Source organism: Aythya ferina (assembly GCF_964211825.1).
Source record: "Aythya ferina genome assembly, chromosome: 2".
Classification (NCBI taxonomy): Eukaryota; Metazoa; Chordata; class Aves; order Anseriformes; family Anatidae; genus Aythya; species Aythya ferina.
In genome coordinates this window covers 121,644,911-121,672,529 of record NC_140297.1, presented here as the reverse complement: position 1 = coordinate 121,672,529, position 27,619 = coordinate 121,644,911, and the positions used below count along the sequence as shown (strand labels likewise).

General features: G+C 39.3%; 1 protein-coding gene across 2 annotated transcripts; it reads right to left on the bottom strand.

The window, feature by feature from the left end:
* Positions 1-8,301: 8,301 nt before the first annotated feature.
* On the bottom strand, positions 8,302-27,072 carry UBXN2B (UBX domain protein 2B; the record flags this gene model as incomplete). 2 transcript variants are annotated; one of them, XM_084510374.1, is made up of 9 exons in its annotated part: positions 8,302-9,987; positions 13,720-13,881; positions 15,394-15,531; positions 15,984-16,093; positions 19,450-19,527; positions 20,057-20,216; positions 21,749-21,820; positions 24,846-24,946; positions 26,947-27,072. In XM_084510374.1, the coding sequence occupies 9 exons, from the start codon at positions 27,070-27,072 to the stop codon at positions 9,825-9,827; spliced, it is 1,110 nt and encodes a 369-aa protein (XP_084366500.1). In that variant the 3' UTR covers positions 8,302-9,824. The 2 variants fall into 2 exon arrangements, with proteins under 2 accessions (XP_084366500.1, XP_084366501.1); XM_084510375.1 differs by having other exon boundaries at positions 9,900-10,025.
* Between the last annotated feature and the right edge of the window lie 547 nt (positions 27,073-27,619).

Here is a 27,619-nt window from a genome sequence, read left to right as displayed (position 1 = left end):
TGCCTCCAGAATAGCAATAGAGAAGCAACACAAAAGAGATACAAAGTGTTTCATTTGAAAAACATAGGTTAGCTACAGCAAAAAAGGAACAGCAAACAGTGAAGAAATCAAAATGTATTAATGACATTCGCATCAAAAATGACAATTTTGCAATACTGAGTTGAGGACAAGTTGCTTCCCTTTCTTCCACCTCAATAAATGTCTTTCAAATGACTTCTTACATATGCACAAAAAATTGGGTCTCAGAAAAAAGGTGAATCTTGGGGATACAAATTATTGTGATCTCTCCTAAAGAAAGTAAATTTTAGGCAGAAAATAAATTGCTACATGATCAGTCTAGTTAGCCACCCAAGCAAAGCATTACTCAGGCTGGTATTCATTACTCAAATAGACTCATTAGCTGCAAAATAGATGAGGTGCAACATAATAGATGAGACCCTGAGAGCACAGAATGAAAATGTGTTATCATAAGATTCTCTCAGTTGCAGTGACAGATGCTGAAGTAGGCAAAAACACGAGGAAGAAGTTTGACATGTCTGAAAGGGCAGCTACTCAGCACGGGAAGTGCAGACTGAAAGCTCAGTGCTGTGATAGCCGGAATAAGAAGGTAGTGTCTTTTATTGCCACATCTGCTGAAGCTTTTCTAGCAGAAATATCCGATATGGATCACAATTTGTTCCTCAGAACAACAGCATAAAAAGGAAAGAGAAATCTTCCCCTATTGATTTGTTGTACTTGACTGGCACAGTTTCCCTATGCTCAGCGTAAGGGCAAAGCAGGAAGGAAAGCTGGGCTCTGCACTGATGTTAGCATCTGCTTTGCTAATGCTCATCTACCACATTCAATCCTGGTCTTCAAATATCCAACATATTCTTACGCTTCTTGAAGGTGTAACACTTTGGTCTTGTAAAGAATTGCAAGCTACTTGCAGATTATTAATATTATTATTATATTCTTTTACCAATGGAATTAAGACAAAATACTTACCATTTCCTGAATAAAATAAAATGTGGTTCTTAATCGGATTTTTTACACTAGCAGTTTTGGCATCTCCTGCTTGGTTTTGTCTGCAAAATCCTAATCCAAATAACTTTTTCCTATCTGATAGTATAATTAGTGTTTTATTATTATTATTAGTTTGTTTGGTATTTTCATTCTGCTTTACAGGCGTTAAAATGTCCCTATAACCACAGACAATCTCACTATAATAACAATGCTACTGCTACTACACAAAAATTTAAATTCTTCTGAACATATTACAAAAATTACTTATTATGGACTATCACATTTTTACTGTATGGAAGAGCCTAATTTGTCCATTGAAGCACCTAAGCCCATCAGCAAAATGTAGTCTTCTCTATAATAAAGATGTATTACTATTGTAGCAACATCCAACAAACAATTCCCATGCTTGTACAGAGCCAGCAGCACTATCTGAGCTTGCATTTGGTACTATTCTAAGAAAGTTCATAAAATCAAGTGCGTGTTTGTTGGTGGCCTTGGCAATGAGCGAAGGCTGTTTGGAAATCACTAACTCCAGGTCACCTCTACCTTCTCTGCTTGCGCAGTAGATTGGGTAATAAAGCCCATACAGACAACTAAGGCAAACAGACCTTGCCAGCTTGGCATGTTCTGACTTCTATGGGTCCAGCTAAACCGCCACTTCAAAGGAGAAAGACAGAGAAAACAAGTATTTACCTGCCTCTACACGAAAGCTAGAGACTGTATATGTCAATGCATTAACCTGGAGATCTGTGAACACCACAATTCTATTGCAATGCCAATCAATTATGTTCAGACACTAGGAGGCAGAATTGAAGAAATCAGTAACGTTTTCACTAAACTGGTTTATTATTGTTTCAAAGTTTTACTGCAGCAGGGACAGAAGATTGTAACTAGAACCAGGCAGCTGCTATTTTTAGGAACTGCAGACACACAGAGAGACACAGTGCCAGTCTCGAAAAGCTTAGGATCTAAGCATTAAACCTCATTAATTATTCTCACCTGCTTACAGGCAGTCTAACAGTCTTCTAGTGAATTGCTTAGGAGCACAGAGATTCATATAGGCAGTATGCATTGCAGGCTCAAGCTGCTGATGTGGACCTTAAAGGGATTTTCTGTCTATGGATAATATTTAGCTGAGTAAATGAGAAGTGAAAAGCACTGCATGGGAGAGGTCAGTGCAGGCTAGAGGAGAAATGTGGACAATCAAAGTTCTTCCGAAGTCCTTTCAAGATTCTAGTTTTCTCACATTTACTTGCTGCCAAAGTGACCTGCTCTACACCTTTGTCATACGTGCATCCTAAACTTTAATTCTTAATTTGGACCATAAGATCCTACAAAGCACAAAAAAACACTGAGAGAGCTGTCCTACAAAGGCTGAGATATGTAACATCGAGAATACAAGAAGCATTACCTAAGAAGCACTCATATATTATTAAGAGTCATTCAGTGGTCAAACAGGAAGAAATTCTTCATGCAGAGGGTGGTGAGGCACTGGCACAGGCTGCCCCGAGAAGCTGTGGATGCCCCATCCCTGGAGGTGTTCAAGGCCAGGCTAGATGGGGCTTTGGGCAGCCTGGTCTGGTGGGAGGTGTCCCTGCCCATGGCAGGGGGTTGGAACGAGGGGATCTTTAAGGTCACTTCCAACCCAAGCCATTTGCTGATTTTATGAAAGAGCATGAATAGTGAGATTTAAACATGAAACATTGAGACCACGCAGAATGGAGAGAGTAACACTGTTATCAGACAATTCAAAATTGCTTAACACACCCAGGCTAAGTGGTAACTTAATTTATCTTGAGGTCTTGTGCCGAAGAAACTGGATGAAGTAAGGTTGGGAATAATTGAATGGGAAGCCTTCCAGTCTACCTGTGTAACAGAATCCTGCAAACCACTACAATTTTCTGCAAGAAGCGGTGCACTGCAGACACAGTTCTGCTGAACAGGAACAACCAGCACAGACAACCAGTAGATAGTCGGGAATGAGGGACAGCGGGTGTCAGAAGCTCAGCAACCCGGAGTACTGGCCGTGATCCAGCAAACCATCTCTTGCAGCACAGCCAGCTAGGAGGTGTTACAGGACCTCGTGAAATAAGCATCATCACGCCTACATTTGCTGAAGGAAATTGTTGGTGTTTGAGTCTCTTAGGCTCAAACTGCCTCCAGGTTTGTCAGAGTAATACACCCATCTGCCCCCACTCCTCTGTCTTCTTTGGGTTAGTTTATTTAAGTAATTTCCTTAGAGAAATGGAAGTGTGGATTACACTTCTGTGTGATCCCAGACAGAAACCTGGAGGCTCAATTACACTAAGTTTTCTAAAAGAATCCTTTGAAAACAAACCCTTCTGTCAGCAAGTAAAAATGACCTTGCTACCATCAACACCTCAGAATCAACACATTGCAAAGAATATCTTTCATTTATGATTTTCCCTTGTCCATGTGACAGGTATGGTTAATGGGTTAATGGACAATGGGCAAGATAGAAATGTTCAGAGAATCTCCCTTGGCCATATCCCTAACACTAGGGCACAGTTCTTCCTCTGTGGTTATGACTGATGCCAGCCCTATCGGTTAAGTCTAGGTGAAACCTTAAATGTTTCCAGGCCTTCGAGTTTTACTTTTTATTTTGCAACGGTGGGTTATTAGACTCTGCATTAAAACCATTTTGCAATACATTAAGGTCAGGAAGAGTTAGCTCTCCTTGCAAGTCACTTGCACAAAGCTTTATTTTTACCATTTTTTACAAAGTGTAGAGGGAAAAGCATCCTTAAAACAACAACAAAAAAGTTGAAATGGCCAGTGAGGTGCATGCTGTACTATGCAAAGACCTTCCCTTTTATGTTTGAAAAGACAAACTTTAAATATGCCTGTACCACTCAGTAGTACATCTGAGCTTTCCTAGTAGTGGTTTTAAGGTAGGACTCAGGTTCAGATTTTTCCTCTGAGCAGATCTATTTAAGGTCTAATTGTCTGATCTCTCTGGATGAAGCATTTACTCCTTTCACATGGACCAAATCCTGGCTTGTACTATCCTGAGTGGTGACCGCAGTTACCAAGCTGAGTCCAACACCTGTAGCTGTTTCCAGGAAAAAGTGCTCTGGAAGATTACTTAGAAAACCAAAAGAATTATTGGATTGTAAGAGTAGGAACAAGTCATTTAGTAAAAAACATTGTAACATAACCATCTGCCTATATCCACCTATGTTCAATCTTCTGCTTTCAACAATTCATTTTATGCTACAGGATTTGGGGACTGCCATGGGAAATAGCACTGCTTTAATAAAAATACGCAGAAATATAATTTTACAGTTACAGGAGCTGAAACCATACATATGACGTTCAAAACAAGGGAATTAATATGAAAAAAGTGACAGATGTGGAACAAGTATTCACAAGGATTGATGGACTCATTTATGGACAAAAAGTGGCAGCAAAGTTCTGTATTCAGAGACAAAGTTGTCTCAGCGGAAAACCTGATTTTAACAAGGACTAGCTTGTTAAGAAGAATCTAAATGCAAGTACAAATAAATCCTTTATCTAAGTTCTTCCCACCCATCTGCAAGCTTGCCCATAAAACTACCACTTACATCTTCACATTCAGGCACAAATCTTTATTTGTAAAATCTGATCTGAAATGGATTAACTAAATCAGCACAAAAGACTGCAAGGACATTTATGTTCTGAACCTCTGATTAATAATTATTTAATAGAACTTGATTAGGAACAGTTGCAAAATAAACAACTGTGAATTAAGTTCGCTGAAATGGCACATATGCACAATGCAAACCCTGAAGTTCTATGACTTTTACAGGGTCCAAAAGCCTGCAGACAACTAATAACATGAAATAAGTCAAATTTAATCTGAAAGTCAGAAAGCTTACTTTGTCCTCAAAGTGTAGTTATTTGGTAACTTTTTGGGGTAGAGCAAGTAATCAGTATCAGTTCTGGTTTGTTATTTTACTAGAAAAGACAATTAAAATACTTTCTATATCAGCAACTAGTAAGACACTCAAAAATCCATTAAATAAATGGAATACATTGAGATAAATACCATCTTTACAGTCCTGCATCAAGTAATTCCTTCTACTCAAGCTTCAACAAAAAACATGGTACAGGAAAACGACTCCTGGGTATTCCCAGTTGGGAGTACTCGCTCATTAGTATTCAAACAGTCTAAGATCTCACCAATAAATTAATTTAGACTGAGATGGATTTATAAACGTTAAATAGCATCTCTTACAGAATAATTCCCCAATGGGAAGTTTTCATTCCACCCTTACGAGTGAATCACTCGGTTTACCTTAATGCAGTTTGGACTAAGAATCATCTCTTACCTGCAGCAAAAAGAGCCCAAATACATGGATTATAGATCCCACATTTGACTGAAGAACACATCTCCCAGAAAACAGAGAAGGACTAAATACCCACCCCACTTTGCAGTTTGAGATGAAAAAGCTTTTCAAACATAGTTTATTTGTTTAGCATCCAGATGTGCTGCCACAGAGCCATGGACAGAACATCAGACAGAATACTACTGAGGAGGAGAGGTGCACCTAAGAAGGTGACTTCTGGGCTGTAACCCGAGTTCTGCTAGTCATCAATTTAAAGTTCAGCGGGCATTTTTGGAATGTCTGTAATGAAAATACTGAAGATGCACAGTGAGGTACTTAATATTTCCAGCCTCTAAATATGAAATGTACATCACAGTTTATTAACTGCAAGTATGATCAAACAAAGGCCAATTCAATTGCTCTCCAAATACTAAGCCATTTCTTTTTACCTTGTATAAGAAGCAAAACCCATATAAATTGTTTAATTAAAACAGATCAGACAAAGGCCAAGGAAATTGTTCTCCAAATACTAAGTTATTTCATTTTATCTTGTCACAGTCACAAAACCCATATAAAATGTAATTAAAGCAAATCTTAGAGAAAGCCAGCATCACAATGAGAATTAAACAAAAACCAGAAGATACAGAAGTTGATTTTCAAGGTTGCTTCATTCCAATAGTTCATATACTGAAAAAGGTGTTTTAACTTCACTTTAAAAATACCTGAATTGAGCTTCCACCTTTGTACAAGCTACAAAGTCAACTCTGTAAACCTCAAGGGAGGGTAAACAGATCTGCCGCATTCTTCTCCTGCCGTTGTCCAACTCCTTTTCAGTCAATGCTTTTCAGGCTCAGGGCTTTTTAGGCTATTGTCTTGCATAATTAGATCCAGATTTGTACCTTGACATTTAGCTGCATTAAGGATGCAGTTTGATCTGATTCATAGAATCATTAAGGTTGGAAAGACCTCCAAGATCATCTGGTCCAAGCATCCCCCTACCACCAATAGCACCCACAAACCACATCCCTAAGCACCACGTCCAACCTTTCCTTGAACACCCCCAGGGGCAGTGATGCCACCACCTCCCTGGGCAACCCGTCCCAATGCCTGACTGCTCTTTTTGAGCAGAAATGTCTCCTCATTTCCACCCTGAACCTCCCCTGGCACAACCTGAGGCCATTCCCTCTAGTCCTATCACTTGTTACCTGTGAGAAGAGGCTGCCCCCCAGCTCCCCACACCTTCCTTTCAGGTACCTGTAGAGAGCAATAAATGTCTTCCCTGAGCCTTTTCTTCCCCAGGCTAAACCATCCCAGTTCCCTCAGACACTCCTCACAGGACTTGTGCTCCAGGTCCTTCGCCAGCTTTGTAGCTCTTCTCTGGACACGCTTCAGGGCCTCAATGCCCTTGTAGTGAGGGGCCATTGCTACAGTTTATAAAGTGTTCCCCCCAGCTGCTGCCTACTGATGTTTATCATTGCATTAATCTTTAGGTTTTTGAAGTTTACTTACAAATCATTGATGATCAGCTAAACGGTACCAAGTCCTGGTTTTAATCTCTCCAGGAACCCATTCCAACTACACACATCCCACAGAAACACCATAAGCTTACTGCTTTTGGCATGACACTAATTCAGTACTTATTATTGGCAGACTCTTGCTGCTCACCATCTCATCTGCCTGTACAACACCACATGCCTAGGCCGAGGCCTGACAGGCTTAAACAGCATGAGCAAAGGGAAGGAACATCTCAGACTATTCTCCCTGCAGAGCAAGGCAATTAAAAGATCATGGGAGCTTTAGTTTAGTGCAACCAACTAAGCAGGGAGCTAGTAACAGCACCTCTGAGTGCTCACAAGCTCTTCCCTGGTTCATTTAGTATTGAAGAGATTTGCAGCACAATATAGTTGTTAGTATATGCTAATTGGACAAGTGCATCTAGTAGTCAGATTAAGGCAGAGTGTTTACAAACTCCTCAAAATGCTGCTGAAAAAATCCAAACCAACAAGCCAGATTGTGTTTACTCAGAATAAATGATTATACAAATGGGAGTGGTGTCCAAAAAAAGCACAAGTATTCAGGTCCAGAGAGATTTTAAAGAGAAAACATTTACTTTTGGATTATTTGGGTCTTCTGTGATAAACGATTTCTGTGAAAGACAAGCAGAGTTCAAGCCCGAACCTTTCACAAGCTGCTTAGAAGAATAAGTGATAGCATTATCACCTGTATTTCATGGAAGCTAAAAGGAATTTCCAAGAAGCTCAGTAACCTTGTTCTGAGAAAGATCATCTACCACGTTCCTTCTCCACGTTTCAGACTCCCTTCTTCCTTGTAGTCAGTCTTAGCTACATGTTCACATAGGTCTTTCACTCTGAGAGCTCTTTTGTGTCAAAAATGCCAAGCTGTTAGCTTCAAGAGTGAGAATTTAACATTAGCAAAAGGCAGGGCATACAGTTATGAAAGTATGCAAAAGATTCTAGAGGTTTTAAAGTACTTCACAAAGCAGTGAAATATTTAAACACAAGCACCACTACACATCCCTAGTGCCTGACAAAATAATCTCAGCTACGGGGACCCTCAGTTACCTTCAGCAGCTACTGATCTTTAAAATGCACCAGCTACTTGAAACAAACATCATATCACGAAGCTGTGTTTCTTGGCATAAGAGGAATAAGAGAACATTTAGTTAACCAATATCCTTCATGCATCAGTGTTTAATTAATTTCAGTTTTTGGAAGTAATAAGCAATATAACTGGACCTATATTCTGAATTATGCCCAAATCACACATTGCCCAAGATTGATTTCACAACATTGACTTTGACCTCACACTTATATAGAGAATATGAGTATATAAAATATATGTATAGGATGTGTCCATTCCTTTCTGCTTAGTTCTAAATATTTTTATTCTGGCACACAACAAAATCACTTCATCACAACATAAATTAGGAAGAAAAAAATCGTCTATGGTCTTTTTAGCTTAAAACTTTAATTACTTGCACATTAAATGATTTATGATTAAATCATGCAGATATTCAGATTACAAAACAAATGACTTCAAATACAATAGCACATTTAAAATTTACTCAAACATCGATTTTGAGGTAAAAAAAATAAGATTAATCAAATATACTGACCAATGATAAGCTAAGCATAAATAAGTGTTGACGTTTTCAAGATAAAATAATCAGTGAAAACAGTATTTTTATTACAGATATTGGCACGAAGTATACAGCCCGTTTACCCTCCTTCAGAGTGCGATCCACTCATCTGATATAAAGCCACAAATATTATAAATCCATATTATAAATCCACAAAATATTAAAGCACATCAGCCAGTCTGCTCACAAAGTAAGATTTCTACTTGCATACTGCTGTGTAGGGCCAAGTTAATTGAAAAAATATATGATTTCCAAGATTAAGGGGTTTAATTATACAGCCTCCAAATCAGTATAATGGAAATTGCAAGAGCAAATCCCCACTGAGTATTACAAAAAGCCTTTGGCCAAAACTCCAAATAAAGACCTGACATTCAGGTCAAAAATACATAACCAGTTAATATGCCTACTTCTGTGCACGCACGTGACTGCATAAACAAGTTCTGTGTCTGTGCACCTTGGTGTTTTTGTTTGGCTTTTTTTAAGCAATGGTTCATGTGAAGAATCATGTTAATTGCACAGGGTTCAACTGCATATTCAAGCTCAAGGTGACCACAGGTCTACCTACTCCCATGAACTCTAAATCACAGCCTTTCTTCAGATGACAGTGGTCTCTCCTGTTTCTCTAACTTCAAGAAGAAAGAAATGCATAATCATTTTCACCACAAGTAGAACTATAATACAAATAAGAACAGTCTATTATACAGTCTGCAAAAGCTGAGCTTTGCATCTCCTGATACTGATTCACATCAGCAATTATATAGGGATATTTACATAGAAACAAGAATATAAATAATTATACTACACCATGAAACACTACAAACAGAATATACAAAAATTATAATAGGTCATTAATTATCTGTCAAACTATTAAACAGAACACTTTAATATTAATACAGTTTGGAAGGTAAACATAACCTGCAGGCTAGGTTTTCAAATGGCTGTTTGTCAATGCAGCATAAAACATTTCCATAGTGCAAATCTTACCAACTGTATGAAAGTCACAGCCCCCTTGAGAAAAATGCTTCTCTCCCCCGACAAAAAAAAAAACAACACTGAATAGTGAAAGTGATAGCTCACATTTAGTGCATGACATGGTTTCAAACACACAAACACAGGGAAGCTTAATTTTAACAATGAAAAAGGGTTGAACAATGTTGAGAAAGTAAAATAAAAAAGTTAATATATGCTACAGCTGGAAGACATGAAACCCAAAAATCTGAACTGTGGAAGTGGGGGAATAAAGACACTTCATTTTATTTTTTTTTTCCATATGTTGGAAACATTGTATGACAATACAGCACATGCCCTGTATTTTACCAACAGCTGTAAGATTACTTTAATTGCTGAAGAATCACAGTGTTGAGTATATCTGCTTCTTGTAGTGTCAGGCTTTCATCTGTTAGCTCTTTATTTGGAAAGGTAGTCACGAGAACAAAATCAGTTGTTGCAAATGCTGGACGGGACTGGATAATGAAATCTCGAATATCCTTAATCCTGTAGAAATGATATGGACATGAAAACTGTGTATGGTTCTATTTCAACATAAACCACCCAATATATCCTATTGATTTTACATTTCCATTTGATGCAGATGGCCAATAGTTGTAGCCTATATATTTTTTTGTTTCTTTCATACAAAACGTGAAGCATTAACATCAATGTTGCTTGTTTTTTTTCCAAATAACAGAAAAAGTTTTAACATAGGAATATATTATAAACTGATATTTATGTTATAAACTGATATTTAATATAGAACATCAAGCAATGTCAATACCAGCTGTCAAAAAATCCTTATACGTATCCCAAAATCCTTAGCATATACCAAAAGTGCTAAAGTATTATTGAAAAGAGAAATCTTACAATATAAAGTGATAAGAAAGCAGAGGGGAATTATTAATGTGCTTAGATTGTAAATAGGTTTCCCCTGCTTTCACTTAGCATTCAAGTAGTGAACAATAGTTCATAAAACCACCAGTCACAGTATAACAAAAATAACAGCTTTATAAGACATAGATGAAAAGTAGGATTTTAGAGATAAAAAACAAACTTGAGAGGTTTCTCTCAACACAGTAAACTGAGTCAAATCTTTGAAGATCTATTGAACTAATATGCAGATAGATTTACTGCAACCAAATAAACAGGGACTTCAGTTTTCTGTCTTCAAGGTTTATGAGCCAAGCAGTGCTCTTTAGTACCTGATTTTAATCACGCATCTGCAAGGATAACTAAGAAGATCTACACCCATGAGAAAGACAGCAATGATTAAATAAAAATTTAAATAAAAATAAATTCTGTCAACCCACCCATGATTACAGACCTCACTGGGAATCTACCACCTCTACTCTTTCATGTACACAAAAGAAAACATCATGGCTAGAGGGCTCCTAGGAGCCACACTGTCTATCCAAGTCATTTCTTGCTGGGAAGGAAGGGTCTGGGCCTGTACTACCAGGTCTACTACTGCTGAAAGATTATTGCTGCACCATCTTCCTTATTGGCATCTCAGCTAAAATTGTCTTACTGTGGTCTGTGTATTTTGTCAGGTGAAGAAGTTTGCACATTACTTCTGCCCTTATCCTGAGCCAGAAGTGGAAAAAGAAAGCAGGGCAACTTTCAAAGCCATAAACAGTGTCAGCATGGAACTGGGTCCACACTAAGAGCACCCTCAAGGCAGGGACTCAAGCTCAGTTTCAGCTGTGTTCTAACATGATGGTGCAGACTTTGGAGTGGGGCTGACTTGAACCTTGCTTGCTGTGAAGTGCGAGTGGAATGACTGCCCAAATCTCTGCCCTCTGCCCAAAGTTCTCTCAGCCATGCAGAACAGCAAGTGCAAAACAGCGCTTTGCAGAACCTTGCACTAACACAACCTCTTGGGTAAATAACTGGGGTTGGCCAACACCATTTGCAATGCCCCAACAAAGTCAACAAAACTGATGGCAAGCTATAATTAACAGACTACTAAGTTGATTGCAGCAGGTGGTCACCTAAAAAGTAAGGAGGAGAGAAAGGCAGAGGCATTTAATGCCTTTTCTGCCTCAGTATTAAATAGTAACAACAGCTTTTGAGCTGCATGGACCTGAGTTGGAGGACTATGGCTTTCCATCTATGGTCACCAGAATTGCAAGGAAATAGCTGAATCAGATCAATGTTCCTAAGTCCATGGGGCCATATGGGATTCACCCCCACAGTGCTGAAGGAATTAACGAATGTTATGGCTGGTCTCCTCTCAACAATTTACCAAAGGTTGTGGGAGTCAGGGGAAGTTCCTGCTGACTGGAAACTAACCAATGCTATACGCAACTACTAAAAACAAGAAAATGAGAGAAGACAAAGGAAACTACAGACCTGTTAGTCTAACCACAGTCCTGGAAAAGTTATGGAGATTGTCCTGGGGGATACTGAAAAGCACTTAAAGAATGAAGCAACTATCAGGCATAGGAACAGGGGTTCCTCTCTACATCTACCTCAAAGGAGGTTTCAGCAGAGTGGGGTTCAGTCTCTCCTCTCAAGCAAGAAGTGACAGGAAAAGAAGAAATGGCCTCAAGTTGTGCTAAGGGAGCTTTAGGTTGAATATTAGGAGAAATTTATTCGCTGAGAGGGTTGTGAGGCATTGGAACTGTCTTCCCAGGGAAGTACTTCAGTCATCATCCCTGGAGGTATTTAAAAGGTAGATGTGGTGCTCAGGGACATGGTTAAGTGGTAGACTCGGCAGTGCTAGGTTAATGGTTGGGCCTGATGTCCTTGGAGGTCTTTTCCAACCTCAACAGTTCTATGATTCCACAATCAAGGGAAAGTTCTGCCTTCATAATTTGATCTCCTTCTACGGTAAGTTCACCCACTTGGTGGATGAAGAGAAGTCAGCAGATGTATTTTGTATTTCACTAAAGCTTTTGATACTGTCCCTCACAGAATGCTTCTAGACATATTGTCCAGCTGTGAGATAAACGGATTCACACTATGCTGGATGATGTACTGGCTTGACAGCAGAGCTCAAAGGGTTGTAAGCAAGTGGGGCTCCATCTGGCTGGCGGAAGATCACCAGTGGCGTTCCCCACGTCTCAACACTAGGGCCAGTTCTGTTCACTTTTATCAATGATCTGGATGTAGGAGAGAAGTGCATCCTCAGCAAGTTTGCCAATGAGACTAAACCGTGAAGTGCTGCTGACTCCCTGGAGTGAGGATAGGCCTTGCAGAAGGATCTAGGTAGATTAGAGCAGTGGGTGATCAACAACAGCCTGAAGCTCAACAAAGGGAAATGCCGGGTTCTGCACCTGGGATGGAGCAATGCCAGAAACAGCTACAGGCATGGAGACAAGAGGCTGTAGAGCAGCTCAGCACAAAGGGACCTGGGGGTGCTGGTCAACAGCAGGCTCAACACAAGCCAGCAGTGTGCCCTGGCAGCCAAGAGGGCAAACTGAATTTTGGGGTGCATTAAACACAGCACAACCAGCCAGTCAAAAGAGGTGATTCTTGCACTACATTTAGTGTTACTGCAACCTCACCTTGAATATCATGTGCAGATCTGGTCTCCATAATATAAAAAGGATGTTAAGGCTCTTAAAAGCATCTAGAGGAGGGCAACAAAGCTGGTAAAAGAGTTGGAAAGCATGTCCTATGAGGAGAGGATGAGGACACTTGGTTTGTCTACTCTGGAGAAAAGGAGGCCAAGAGGCAATCTCATTGCTTTCTACACCTTCCTGAGGAGAGTGGAGAGGGAGGTGCTGGTCTCTTCTCCTTGGTAACCCATGACAGGATGCACAGGAACAGCACAAAAGCTGTGCCAGGGGAGATTCAGACGGGATATTAGGAAAAAGTTCTTTACCATGAGAGTGGTCAAACAGTGGAACAGGCTTCCTAGAAGGTGGGTAATGCTCCGTGCCTGTCTGTACTCAAGAGATGTTTGAGTAATATCCTCACTTTGGGGTTGCCCTGGGAGCAGTACAGGAATCTCATACCTAAACAGACAGCAATTATGATTGGCACTGTCTCTTACCTGTCACTAGTCAGGAAAGTTTGTGGCTTTGCACTTACTGAATATCTTGTGTTTTCAATTACCGCTTTGCTCTGATAGTCAATTTATCAGTGCATCTCTGTCTACGAAAATAACACAGCTGTGACATTTTAGTGGAACTGTATTTTCCCTGTTTGATGCCTTGTTGGCATTCATTTAATGACAAACTTATCAAAATAGTTATGGTTACCTGCATCGATGCAAAATCAATTTACCTGTGCGTTTGATTAAATCTTTGTATTAATCGGCTACCATCTGCTAATCTAATTTGAATTTTAGTTGCTGGCATGGAATCATCAATCAGAACAGGTGCATTAAGAATAGATTTCTCCTCCTCCTCTGGGGAAGAAGGTGTGCTGACTATTTCAGGTGTAAGGCTAGGGGAGAAAAAACAGATAAACAGATGTTAGTAATGGAGGCAAACCAGAACTGAATCTGATCCAAGTAGAGATCTGTTTTTTTTTAATTCAAAAAAAAAAAAAAAAAAAAAGGACAAATAATGCTTTTGCAGTTTCTTTTCAATGATTGACAAATTTTACATATATTTTCTTGTAACTGTGCAGATCCTTACGTTTGCAAGATATAAAATAGGTGAGCAGGTACAAACTGAAACACCTTTGTTTATGCATACAGGGCATGAAATCAATTTGATAATAAGATTTACCTCTCATACTTCATGGAATAAATTAAAAAAATAATCACATACCATTATATTGCATTACGTATTAATATAACAGCACGTGTCCTGATCTTTAAAAAAGGAAAATTCAGGTTGGAAACTGCTAAGCAGCATTTATTGCATTAAATTACTTGCAATAGCATACCATTAGTACCTTTTTCAGCAAACAAACATATTACACAAATAGATACAGTTGTGAATAGAAACCTAGCAGTATGCACAATTCACCAGCTCATATCCAGTCAATAAGAAAAGATACTATAAAACCTGTAATTGTTATGTAAAAAAGTTGATGATTGGCAGAGTTGAGGTCACATTACTGTTTCTATTCAGCTTAAATTGCTGTAATAGTAGATTATGCACATTTGGACAAAGCAGACTGAGCCATTCAGTAACAGAATTCATCAGCACAACAGGAAATGAAACAGAACCAGATATAACATCTTTAAGTCGTTACATTTCAGGTTTTCTACTACATGTATGAATTTTTATCTTATAGTTGGACATTACACTAGAACTGGGGGAAGTCAGGGCTCCAATTACGTGTTAGAGGATGAGTCCTTCCCCTCCCACAGTGCAGACTCGCAGTAATATTTAATCTAGGGGAGCATGTAAAATTTCTCTAGATGCTTTCTTTTAAAAAAGAATTCCTACTGTAGACTTTTGCAGTATCGTTTGAAGTTTTACACAAATCCCAGTGGTAAGAGTTGAGAGATTTTGATATAATTTACTGCTTATTTATTTTGGGTCAAATTAAAAGACTAAAATTATTCTATGGAATTAATTCTCTTCCTTAAGCTAACAGACTCGTTTTCTATACCTTGTAAGGAGATTTTCTCATGAAATTTGTATGGTACTTATTACCTTCCAACTTCCCTTGCTCCAGTTTTAAACATGGTTGAAGTTAATAAATAAGCAAAATTATATGCAAGAAGAGGCAGAGGAATCTCATTCACAATAAAGCACGAAGCATCTAGCAGATCTATGAGAAGGTTCAGAACACAGAACTAAGGCTTACCTTTTATTATATATAAACTTCCATGATTACTGGTGACTCTATAAAATCAGGCCTGGGACCTTGAAATCAAGGTGGCACAAAATTGTATATTGCTTTTGTCATCTGATTAGTTCTTCAAAAGACTCCAAATTGATTAAATCCAGCTCTTAGAATGACATATAGATACAGAACAGAAAATTCAGTGATTTTTACCTTCCAAGTTTTTGTCCTTCTCCACTGAAAGCTTTGAATCGCAGTCTCGGCTTCACATATTCCTGTTCTTGGTGGTCTTCCATATCCAAATTAACCTGGCCACCATGAACAAGTCGTTGCAATTCCACAGGAATTTCCCTTAATACAAAAATAAGTTTCCCAATTATGCTCTGTACCATAGGGCAAAATTACACAGGAATCTTACACAGTATGAGTTGACACTATTAACATGCTCATTTTAAAAGTTACAGATGTTCAATTATTTCATGAATTGATTTCATCCCAAAGTAACAGATAAAATTAGAGACTAAAATGAAGAAAAAAGCAGTCAATTGACAGTCAAAACCTAGAATATGCTAACAAAACACAAGAAACTAATAGCCATCTATAATAACATTCAGAGTTAAAACACAAGAAAACAAAATATTCCCATTTTTAAGCGTCCCATGCATCTGATGACAAATACAGAACATATTTTATGGGTGCAAGCTGAGAAGAAGCCTTGACCTTCTGATGATTACAACTATTTGGAGAAAGCATTTTTCTTCACTTGAAGGACACGCCTCAACAGAATTGTTATTTTAACTTACCCTCTCTTAACAGACTCAAGAAACTGAGCATTTGTTGGGTCTGAGTATGACCTCAACTCTCCATCATCTAAACTGAAGCCATTCCTCCATAGTTTCAGCAAAACTTGAACCTGAGAAGAAAATGGTGAAAATAGAAGGGAAGATACACAAATAAGGTATTTTAGTTTCATACAGATTACTGCTGTAGAATTTTTGATCTATATTTAACAGATTTTGTGGCAGAACACAAACAAAAATGCAAATGACAAGAGGAACAGAGCACTGCATTGTAACTAATTTGAATGCACTGTAACCATTACATACTTTAAAAAGCAAACAGTATTTACAGACTATTATTTACTCCAAGATCCCTTTTATACTTGAAGAAAAAGCATCTCTTAATCTGTCACCCATGACATACAGACAACAAACAGTAACTTTATTGTGAATTTCAGTGTTTCAACTACTTTTAAAAGCAGTAAACACTCCTTGCTGATAAGAAATAAATGCATTAATTTCCAAAATATTGCTGATATACCAGTTAGAGCTAAAACTATTACTTCCTCAAACTGCTGCACGCTGAGCTGCAATGAAGTTGATACTAGCTCCAGTCTGCCCAAATCCTGAGCATCCTGTGATGTACTTCCAGCCAAAACCTTCCCCTGGAGGCACTGCAACCTTCAGAGCCTGCACCTCTCTTCCCTGCAACTAATGCCTTCCAGTCCAGCATGCCTACACTTCCCCAGCCACTAAAACTGACCTTCCATTAGAAAAATGAGCCCTGCCCACAGTTATGGTAACCCCACTGCAACACGCTTCCGGCTCCACACAGCTGGCCATTACTCAACAAGTAGAGAATTACTTAAGAGGGTAAAAGACATCAGCTCCTGGTGTGCCATGAGAGAAGCCCACAGCCTAAACCACATCCTTTACTCTCTCTTGTTTCTGTTACTTGATGAACTTAATACTCACTCTAGCTGTTCATATGAATGGTGAAGTGTAGAGGACTTCATAATTTAACCTCTCCCTCACTTCTAGCCTTTTAAGTGAGAGGAAAGAAAAAATGCTTTCATCTACCTTTCCCTCATAGGAAGGCAAGTTCTCAAAAACACACACTGATTTGATCCCAAATAAAATAAATCTGGTGGCAGGAAAAGGAGAAAAAGAATAAAAGATTACTTTTTAACATGGATCGTTTCCCTGACCCAACATACCACTTCTGCTGGCTTGCAAGCACAAAAAGCTGGACTACACTGTCTTTCAGTTTGACCTCTTAATTTTTGTTTTGTTACAGGATTAACAGTAAATACAAACTTCATTTTTTTTATGGCTAAGTGAAAGAATTTAAAACACATCTAAGACACATGGACAAGAAAACCAAAAATCATGTTCAGACTGAAAAGCTGGCAAATAAAAGCTTTTGATGCCTCCAATACCCTCATATTATCAGCTAGGATGCATTTAAATTGGATAAGGAAGAAATTGAGGAGGAATTTGAAAGAAAAGATGATCCTATTTTTCCCACTTTCAATCTTGAGTCAGAGCAGACTCAGAAATTGTGTCAAGTAGGGTGAAGAAGCAAGAAGCAGTAAGATGAGAAGATTTAAGTTACCTGCACAGAGAGGATTTACAAAACCAGCGATTTATCATTTGTGCAACAGAATGTTTTAGTGAATCTCAGCCACCCACATGGAAGCGTGCAAAAGATGACTGCAAAGATGGTGAACAACTTTTCCTTCCCCCCCCCCACTCTCTTTCCCAGGTAGTGAAACCAGCACTTTCACAGTCTGGGTGGGGAGCCTGTCTCTGACTAGAGTCTTCTCCTCTAATTACAGTCCACAATAAAAGGAGAACCCTGTATTCCCCACCACACTGAAAATAATTTGCAAAGAGAAGACCTTATAAAAAGACACAATGAACAGAGTGTTACTGTTAAGGAAGAACATGATTATTTCAGATTATGATCTGTTCTCTGAAATAATTACGCCTCAGGTTAGCTTCAAAACTAAAAAGACTGTTTTGAAGCTGGATCATGACAAGAGAAAATTAATTTCCATTAACAAAAAGAAAATGCTTCAGAGGTGCTAAAACAACTGTTTTTGATATTTCTGATTAATTTTGTTTCTGTGCATTTTATCATAAGAAAGCAAAGGGTGACATTCACAGAATTGCCACTGTGCTTAAACCCACTTTCAGCTGCTCAGTAGACACAACGTGGAACATTTGAATAGAGTTCAAGCATGTCTGTAATAGTTAGGATACACTTGGGGGGGAGGGGGAAGTCTTTGGTAAAAGCCTATTTAATATACAAAACAAGTTTGCCAGCCAAACTGGAAGAATAGCCAGTCAGCCTCATCCCTCAGTCCCTGGGAAGGGAACGGAGCAGCTAATCCTGGAAACCACTCCCCAGGCACATGAAAGCCACGAGTAGTTGTCATACATTCACCAAGGGGAAGGCATGTTTGACCAAGTGATAACCTTCCATAATGAGATGACTGGCCTGGTAGATGAGGCAATGGCAGTGGACATTGTCCTTCACTGATTCCCTTCATTCGCCTGGCTTTGCCACAAGCAACCCCAGTGCAATGATCTGTATAGCCCTAACGTTAACAAAAAGGTAGCTGCTGCTAAACAAAGCTGGGGCATCGTTTAACATCCAGATGATTTTCTAAATCCTGAAATTTTCTAAATTCTGAAATTCTTTTCTGAATTCTGAACTACAGGAAGGGACTTTTTTGATTTTTTTTTTCTTATTTTCTTTCTATACCAAACACGGTAAAGATACTCAGGTGTCAGATATTTACATGTATTACAAGTGACAGTTACTGGTATATGGCAAGAAATAATTAAAGAGAAGCCACTAATTGCTGAGGGATTTTAATTAATCCAAATCAATTCTGTGAACGCCTACAGGCCTTAATAGCTGTCACATCTCTTCTCTACATCAAATGAAGTTTTTCATTCTAACCTCTGCTTCGCAACTCAGATCAGGAGATCAGAATTCCCCCAAGTTCAGCCCAAGTTCACAGTTTAGTTTTGCAGTGGAAGCAGGGCTGCGTGGCCTCAGAAGAGTACAGAGAGGAGATCAGGAAAGCCAAGGCACAGATGAAAATGAGCTTGGTAAGGGATGCAAAGAGTAACAAGAAGGGATTCTGTAGGTACAAAGGCCAGAAAAAGCCAAGCAAAGTGTTCGTCCTCCTCTGATAAATGAGAAGGAAGAACTGTTAACAACAGACATGGAGAAGGCTGGATCTGATCATCCAACCCTCTTGCCCAGCAAAACCATAATGCAGGCCCTAACGGTATCCCCTGAATATTTTTCCAACGTGGATGCTTTTGCTTAATTTCTAGTGAACATATTTCTAATATTTAGGTATTTGTCTTTCCTTATAGACAATTACAGTAACACTAGCATTTCAAGCTGTAAACATCGTAAAGATGACATCTGTTGGAGACACTGTTACCAGCTATTCAGAATTGTACTTACATCTTGATTTTCTCCATATATGTATTCAGAGTGCTTTTGTGATGAGTCACCCAATCTATAACCACCACCAGAAAATGACTGAAAAAAATACAAAGAAAAGCTTATTGCAATAAATATCTGAAACAGTTTATTAAGATACTTACAAAGGTGCAAATAAAGACATCATGCTTCCATGGTTAAAGGCAAACACACTGTTCTAACTTGCATACTTTCAAAGTGAAAAATTTTACATAGTAATTGTAAAAAGTTTAAGCAGTTTTTATACAATTATTTGAGATTCTAGTCTGTATACTTTTTCAAATATTAGCAATTCAACAGATAAAAGATTTTGATTGGGATGCAATTGCAGGTGATTTTTTTTTTTTTTTTAAATTTAGAAATAAAGCAGGTAATCCCAGTTTAGGTTGATTTCTAATAATTCCTCCTGAAATTGTGGTTCCCCAGCACTTGATTTTCTAGAGGAAGCTACTGAGCACAGATAATACACACCTGTATCAAATCCTCTGCTACATGCAAACCACACAAAGGCTTATTTGCTCTCAAGTGATTTAGATGAGTTTCAAAGAGCCTGATATAAACAGAGACTAAAATACCTTTTGACTTTTACCTTAGCTTTATTGAAGTCACCAGACGATCTTGAGGCTTCATCTAATGGTACAGCCCCATGTTCTTTTGCTTCTTTGAAGAGTTCAGCAACAATTTTACTCGGGTTATCAGAAGCCCCAGAAATCTGTAATCCTCTGTATTCGGAGTCACCTGAATAAAATCTTTAGAATAGTAATGTTCATAAGCAACAAAGCTTTAAAATGACAAGTGTCACTTCCTCCTTCCAATTAAAATGAAATAAATTAATGGACAAAGAGCCAAATTTGGCACAAAACCTTGCCATTCTGATCACAGAAGCGTTCCACTTGGTTCTGAGTTTTAGAGCAATCAAAGCAGCACTGCTCTACAGACATTAGGCTAGCAAAACTAATGAGATGCCTTCCAGAACTGACCCCAGAGATTTGGACCAAAAATCATATGCTTAAGTGAACATAACCCTGATGCAGACTTGACTTTAAACACGATTTTATGTGGATGCTGACTGCTCCTGTAAAAACTGATTTCCTCAGGGGTGTCATGTGCATGGGTCTGTCCCTCGGCTGGTTAGAACTCTGATTCGCAATTAACACTACTTTGGCAGAATGAGTGTAAAATTATTGTTACAAAGCCTGAGCAGTACCAAAAAATTCACCTTTTACTGTAAAGATCAAGCATGCTTCCATTCCTATCGATATCAAAAATGTAAATTTTTTTAATAACTTTAACTAAATTTCCAATGCATTTTTATGTCTGCAGACACCGCTGTGAAAGCTAAACTGTGATTTTTTTCTTCGACATAGCACCTTTTCCAGCTCTTGAAGATAAATCGTTCCAGCTCTTGATTATGAAGATCACGAATTGTGAGTTATCAAGAATCAATGAGGAAGGTGCTATAAATCCCGAAATAACAATGAAATAGCTACTATAGATAAAAAGAAAAAAAATCTGTACGTAAGTACAAAACCTGGCAAACCTGCGAGTCTCTTTCATCCTTGATCACAAAGAGCTTTAAAAGCTACTAAAATGAGTGCTTTATGTTTTTCTTAACTTTTTCATGTAACCACTTTGGGCAAGGTAAATCAATTAATCCATGTGAAATTGTCTCTCAAGCCAATGACTTCAAAATACAGTTGATTCAATCATTTTTCATAGTTACCCAATAACAGCAGGCGATGTACAATCATACTATTTTTACAGTGTCACATAACTGGCAGTCTCTTGGTGTCATCTCTCCTTGGTATTTTTATTCCAATTGCCATTTATATTCAGAAATCTTTATTAGATTTTAAAGATTTTTTTATTGGAAAGTAGATAAAATGACAATTCTCATCCAAGTTTGTATTCAGGAAAGAAAAGTACTCAAATATTTGCGTAATGGGTACACAGAACAATTCAGGATGTTTAAAAAAAAGGCAAAAAATTTTTTGAGTCCAAGCATAAGTTACAACCTTAACATTCATACAGCCATGTATCATCCAAGGCATGTACAGGTACAAATTGGTCCTAGATGACAACACCCAGAATCTGCTAAATGTAATTTTACTACAGCAGTATACAGCTAACACTCCAGTATGTCATCATCTCTGTAGTTACTAGCTCTTTGCTAGTAACTTAGCTTACGTGCATTTTGAAAAACAAGATGGAACAATGTATAAATGTCAGATAAAATGTTTACTTTCACAACTGTTAAATGAATGTTTTGTTTTTCAAATACCTTTGGTTTTCTTTGTCATCGCTCATGCTTCTCTCGGGTTTTCTCAAACTTCTGAAAGAATCAATTTTAAGACTGCCAAGAAAATGAAAGGAAACGTTTGAGGGTGACTGGTACACACACTTTACAGATTATCAGAAGTAGGAAGTACTTCACATCTAACTTCAGAAACCAGTTATTTTTTCAAAAACTAAGAACATCAATTCTTTTTTTTTTTTTTTTAAGATTTATTTTTTTAAACTAGACAAAATCCCCCAGAAGATCCACCCTGACAACGGTTTTAATTCTTCTCACTATACTTTTCTGTCCGAAGTACACAGCCACAGATGCTTAACACTGAATAAGCCAGAAGTGGAATTGCGCTTCTGTCTCTGATGGTCCAGCAGAAAAACAAAAATATGCAAGCTGAACAGCTACTGGAGAATCCTGCCTACCACTATTAATTATACTTCAAATTCTTTCCACAACATTTTAGCTGACTTTGTCAAGATGTAAGTTGCTGAGTGAAGTCATCTGTGCTATTCTTTGATGTCCTGGAGTCCCTATCCACAAGTATCCTGGAAGCTAAAACACAGTAGCCCTCATTTCTATTTTACATGATTTAAAAAACACATTGAATTAATTAAGAGCTGGCAACATTGCAAAGACTTTCAGAAGATGATCAAACACAAACCAAATTCTGTCTTACAACAGGGACCAATTGATAAGCTACTGCTAGACAAACTAGGTTACACCTGCAAAACGCCAGGAACGGCTGTAAAGCTCTACGCCCTTACCCTGTAGTGTTTTATGATAAACTTCATCCACACAAGATCTATGTGAGGCAGCCAAACTCACAGGTATGATAAAACATACGTAGTCTGCTACATGAATAACTGCATAAGTTTAAACTAGCAAACCACCATCTGTTTGACTACTATACCTTTCAAATCAAAGCATAGTGGAGCACACCATCTCTTTTTATAGTATTGGTGCTGATAAAACAATGTAATGAGTTTAATTAACTGATTAGCTCAGTGGAGGATATGCTTCGTCTATTTTCTCAGAAAAAAAAATGTATTATTATGAACTTAGGCCATGGGAACTAGAATCTCTCTTATTATATCACTCTTCTACTCTTAACCATTTCAGTCTTCTTCCTTTGATGCGTTGCAGGGCTTGTGTTTTTGTGCCAGGTGTCCTAGGCTTGGTGAAGGTGCTGGAGCTCACATAACATGATGGCATTTGCTCCATCCTCTATACCTGCAGTTGTGAAAGATGAGTTGATGACTTCAAGAGCAGCACTATGTTTCCTTGCAATTAATACGTTGCTCATCTGAGAGCAAACTAAAGTCAACTAAACTAAAATAAAAGTCTCATTGTGGATACCATGCAAAGAGCAGCCATCTCTTCTTTCTCAGACAGCTTCCAGCATGATTGCCAACAAAGAGCAAGTGTTTGCCAACAGCTATCACACCAAGTATTTGAGACACCATATTGCAGCTTTTCCTTCAGCTGGAATAGGAAGCTGTAACTTCATGACACATACTGGTAAGCGGAGCTGTTTGTTTCATTTGTTTATAAACTCTGTTCTGTGTAGCTGATTGTACCCAAAAAAACACAAACTATTATTTTACAAATGTCACATCCTGTGCTAAAATCCCTCTTCTTAAAGATCTGCATTTCTACACTCGAGGCATGGCTCTGGTGACTAAGTCTGCCATTTAACCTCTTTTAAAACAGAGATTCATATTGGCAGCAGTGAATGAAAGACAAGCCAAATACAATACTTGGTATTGTCTCGCTGACAGTAATGACTTAAAGACTTCTCTTCTTTAGAAGCAATTTAAATAACAATTAATTAAGAACTGGCAAGGTTTCTTTATAAATTTTTAAAATTATATTGAATCTTCAAATGCCACATGAACTGCAAATGCTGCAGGCCATCAAAACTTGGCTTTATACACAGAAACATCTTCCCTTCCATCCACTGACAACTGACAAGTTGACAAGTTTATTATGAAACCACGCTTATTTCTCTCATTTCCTATGAGCCTACTACTCATTTTTCAAACTAATATTTGCCTTACTGGGTTAGTTACTTAAATAGTACTGACCCTAGTACAACACTCAAAGCAGCTCACATGTCAAGTTTCACAAAAACTGATTTGCTGAATTCTGAAGAAGCGAAGAACTGCAGTATTTTCCTGACACTGCAAGTATCTAAGTTCTATCTGTGTGAAAAAGCAAGCAATGCTGCATTTCATTTACAGCATCTACTCTTATCTTACCTGAAGTGGGTTTAAAGGGCTGTGGAACAACATATAACACAACGGTTCCCAAAAAGTCCTGGTTTCATTTAGAACAGAATTAATTTTCTTCCTAGTAGCTGGTGGAATGCTGTGTTTTGGCTTAGGATGAGAAGAGTGCTGATAACACCCCGATGTTTTAATTGTTGCAGAGCAGTGCTTATACCAAGCCAAGGACACCTCAGCCTTTTGCTCTGTCCTGCCAACAGGCAGGCTGGGGGTGCAGTAAGAGCTGGAAGGGGACAGACCCAGGACAGGTGACCCGAACTAGCCAAAGGGGTATTCCATACCATCTGACGTCATGCTAAACAATATATAGGGGTGGCTAGCCGGGGGGAGGGGGCCGGACTGCTCGGGGTTAGGCTGGGCTTCGGTCAGCGGGTGGTGAGCAATTGCATTGTGCATCACTTGTTTGTACATATTATTAGTAGCAGTACTATTATCATCATTGTATTATTATTATTATTATTATTTTCCTGTCTTATTAAACTGTCTTTATCTCAACTCACGGGCTTCACTTTCCATTTCTCTCCCCCGTCCCAGAGAGGGAGGGGGGAGGGTGAGCGAACGGCTGCGTGGTGTTTAGCTGCCAGCCGGGTTAAACCACGACAGATGCAAACAAACAAACAAAAAAAAAAACATCTGAGAAGACACCAACTATGCATTATTACAGGGATTCACAACTCATAATTATGAATTGCTATAGATCACTTGTTATACAAGGTACAGACCAAGCAAGTATGACGACAACACTTTCTTAGCTAACACAGTACCAGCTTGACACATACATTCCTGAACAAGGTATGCCTTACCCCTGTGATACTTTTGAGCTGTTCATCTTTGTAGTTGTTGGTTTGTCAGGACACAGTGCCTGCCTTTTAGCTTCATCTTCATATAACTCTGCCAAGGCCAGCTGTAGGAAACAGGACACTTTTTAGAAGTCAACAACTCTAGAACTACAAATGCAACAGAAATAAGACCAAAACGCTAAATACACACAATGCCAGAAAATTAGAAACATCAACATGAGAACTCCCAACTACTTCTCTAAAATTCAGCTTCATGAAAAAAATGCATGATATTCAATATGCTTATGCCAGCATAACAAATTTATACTCTGGTGTCATTCGGTCCACACTGCTTCATTAGGTATAATCAGCCTGTATCAGGATCGCAAGAGATTTGCAAGCGTATATGAATGCATATATAGTAAGCATCATCTCTTTAATGCTAACGAACTGAACTAAAGCTCTTAGGTATCCCTTTGATAAAATTGGGACATAAATAAATTTCACAAAGAGATTTTTAAAAAAATGCAAATTGAATAGCCTTGTATTAGGATTAAGATACAAATCTGATCTGACTGGCTTGAATTCAACGTATCATTGCAAATACTTTTAATACACCACTTTTCCCCAAAAGCTCACCAAATGCTGCCATATCACTGGAGAGTTCTTTTTTAGGAAGTTGTGGGAGGCACATCTAACATGCCATTTTTAGCAAGCTTACTTTCGTCCTGAATAACACTCCACTTTGTTTCTCAGATTTTCCTTAATTTTGTCCCTACACCATTTTCTTCATGCTATACAAAGGATGTTAACATTTTATCATACATACCAGAATAGGTAGTAGGCCACAATTTCACTACTGCTTCATGTAAAATAAACATTAAAATAAAACGTCTGTCCATCTTTCAGGACAAACTGCTATGAACACAGGAAATCTGCGGTGAGTCATTACAGTGATGTATATTCAGCAGAGGAAAAGAAATGACACACTAAGGAAATTAAACTGGGTGATAAGAAAGAACAAGAAAACCATTGAAGACCTCTACTCTATCTGAAGATGCAAGCATCTGCTAGGTATATTAAGCAAATTAGTGAAGTCATAGACAGCAAATCCATAAGCAGATACTAAAAAGAACACACAGGCAAAAATATACCCCATATCACTCCTAATCTAAGGACCAGGGGATGCTGAGAGGGCCCCAGAAGGGGATGGTTGGGTTTCTGTGCTTTCCTGACACTGCATCTCTTACGGTGCCACGGCAAACCAAGCACTGAGCTCGGTGGATCACTGCTGGGATTTGGGAAGGCAGCTGGGTTTTTAGGATGTTATCAGTAAGGATTTACACAAAATGCTGCTGGCCTCAGTCAGCTGAGGATATTAGGAACTATGAACTACCAACTCGGACACTATAATTGTAACCTATTGTAGCAAACTTAGTCTCTGAAGAAACATACGAAAATCTGAAATAGTAACTGTGGAAAAAAAGGAAAGCATTATCCCTTGTTAATTACATGTAACTAAATAAGAGCAGTTTTGACTGCTAAAAGTTTCCCTGCTTTTCAAAGACAGTTGTTGCTAAAAGATTTCAAACTTTCATATTGTTTTGATGCTACTTGGGAAGTAAAATAAATAAAAACTCCTAAAAGCAGTTGCAGTTAGGAATTTAAGCTCCAGTACTAAGTTATATCTATGATCATACTTTCTCAAAAGTCTTGGGAACCTAGGAAAAGCTCTCGCCCTTAAACTTAAGCTACGTTTGTGAAGACTGCCATGTGTGTGCGGGAGGGGACAGCCCTGCTAAATAATAATAAAACACCAGGGCGCCAAAACAACTTGAGGCGAAGCCCTGCAGCCCCTGCAGCGCACTGCCAGCATCCTGCAGGGATCGCCACCACAAGCTGCCCACCCGCAGCTCGTTCCTTCACCCCACAGCCGGACCCAAACAGAAATAACCACAAAAATGTAAATAAAGTGACGACAGCCGGGCACAGCCTCCCCGCGCTCAGAGTCCCGGCCCCTCGCAGCGGCCCGCTCCCCTCACGGGCAGCCAGGGCGAGGCCGGGCGCTCCGCCCCGGGGAAGGACCGGGGCTCCCGGGGCTCCCGTCCCTGCCGTCCCTCCTCACCTGCAGGTCCCGAGCGCTGGGCGGGCGGCCGCTGCGGGGCTGCCGGTCCCTGCGGACACCGGGGGTCGCCGCCGCCGCCGCCACGTCCCCATCGGGCCGGGCGGGCGCTGCCCCGCCGTCCGCCATCTTGTGGAGGGACGGAGGGAGGAAGGGAGGGAGGGACGGCTGCCATGGCGACGGGCGCCCCGCCCGCCGGGCTGTTACCGTGGGGATGGGGGGGGGGGCTGCCTCTGTCAGTCTGTCTGTCAGTCAGTCAGTTTGTCTGTCGGTCTGTCTGTTTTCGGCTCTGTGCCCAGTTACCACGCCCTGTGCCCGCCATGCCCCTAGGAGGGCCAGTGGAGCAATGGGGTCTGGACTCTGCGGTGTGAGCCCCTCGCTACGCACAGTGCTGTGTGTCAGAAGCTCAAGCTAGAATCACAGAATTGTCTAGGTTGGAAGAGACCTCAAGATCACCGAGTCCAACCTCTGACCTAACACTAACAAGTCCTCGACTAAACCATATCACTAGGTTCAACATCTAAACGTCTTTTAAAGACCTCCAGGGATGGTGACTCCACCACTTCCCTGGGCAGCCCATTCCAATGCCTCACAACCCTCTCAGTACAGAAGTTCTTAATATCCAAAATAAAACACCCCTGTCACAACTTTAGCCCATTCCCCCTCGTCCTGTCAC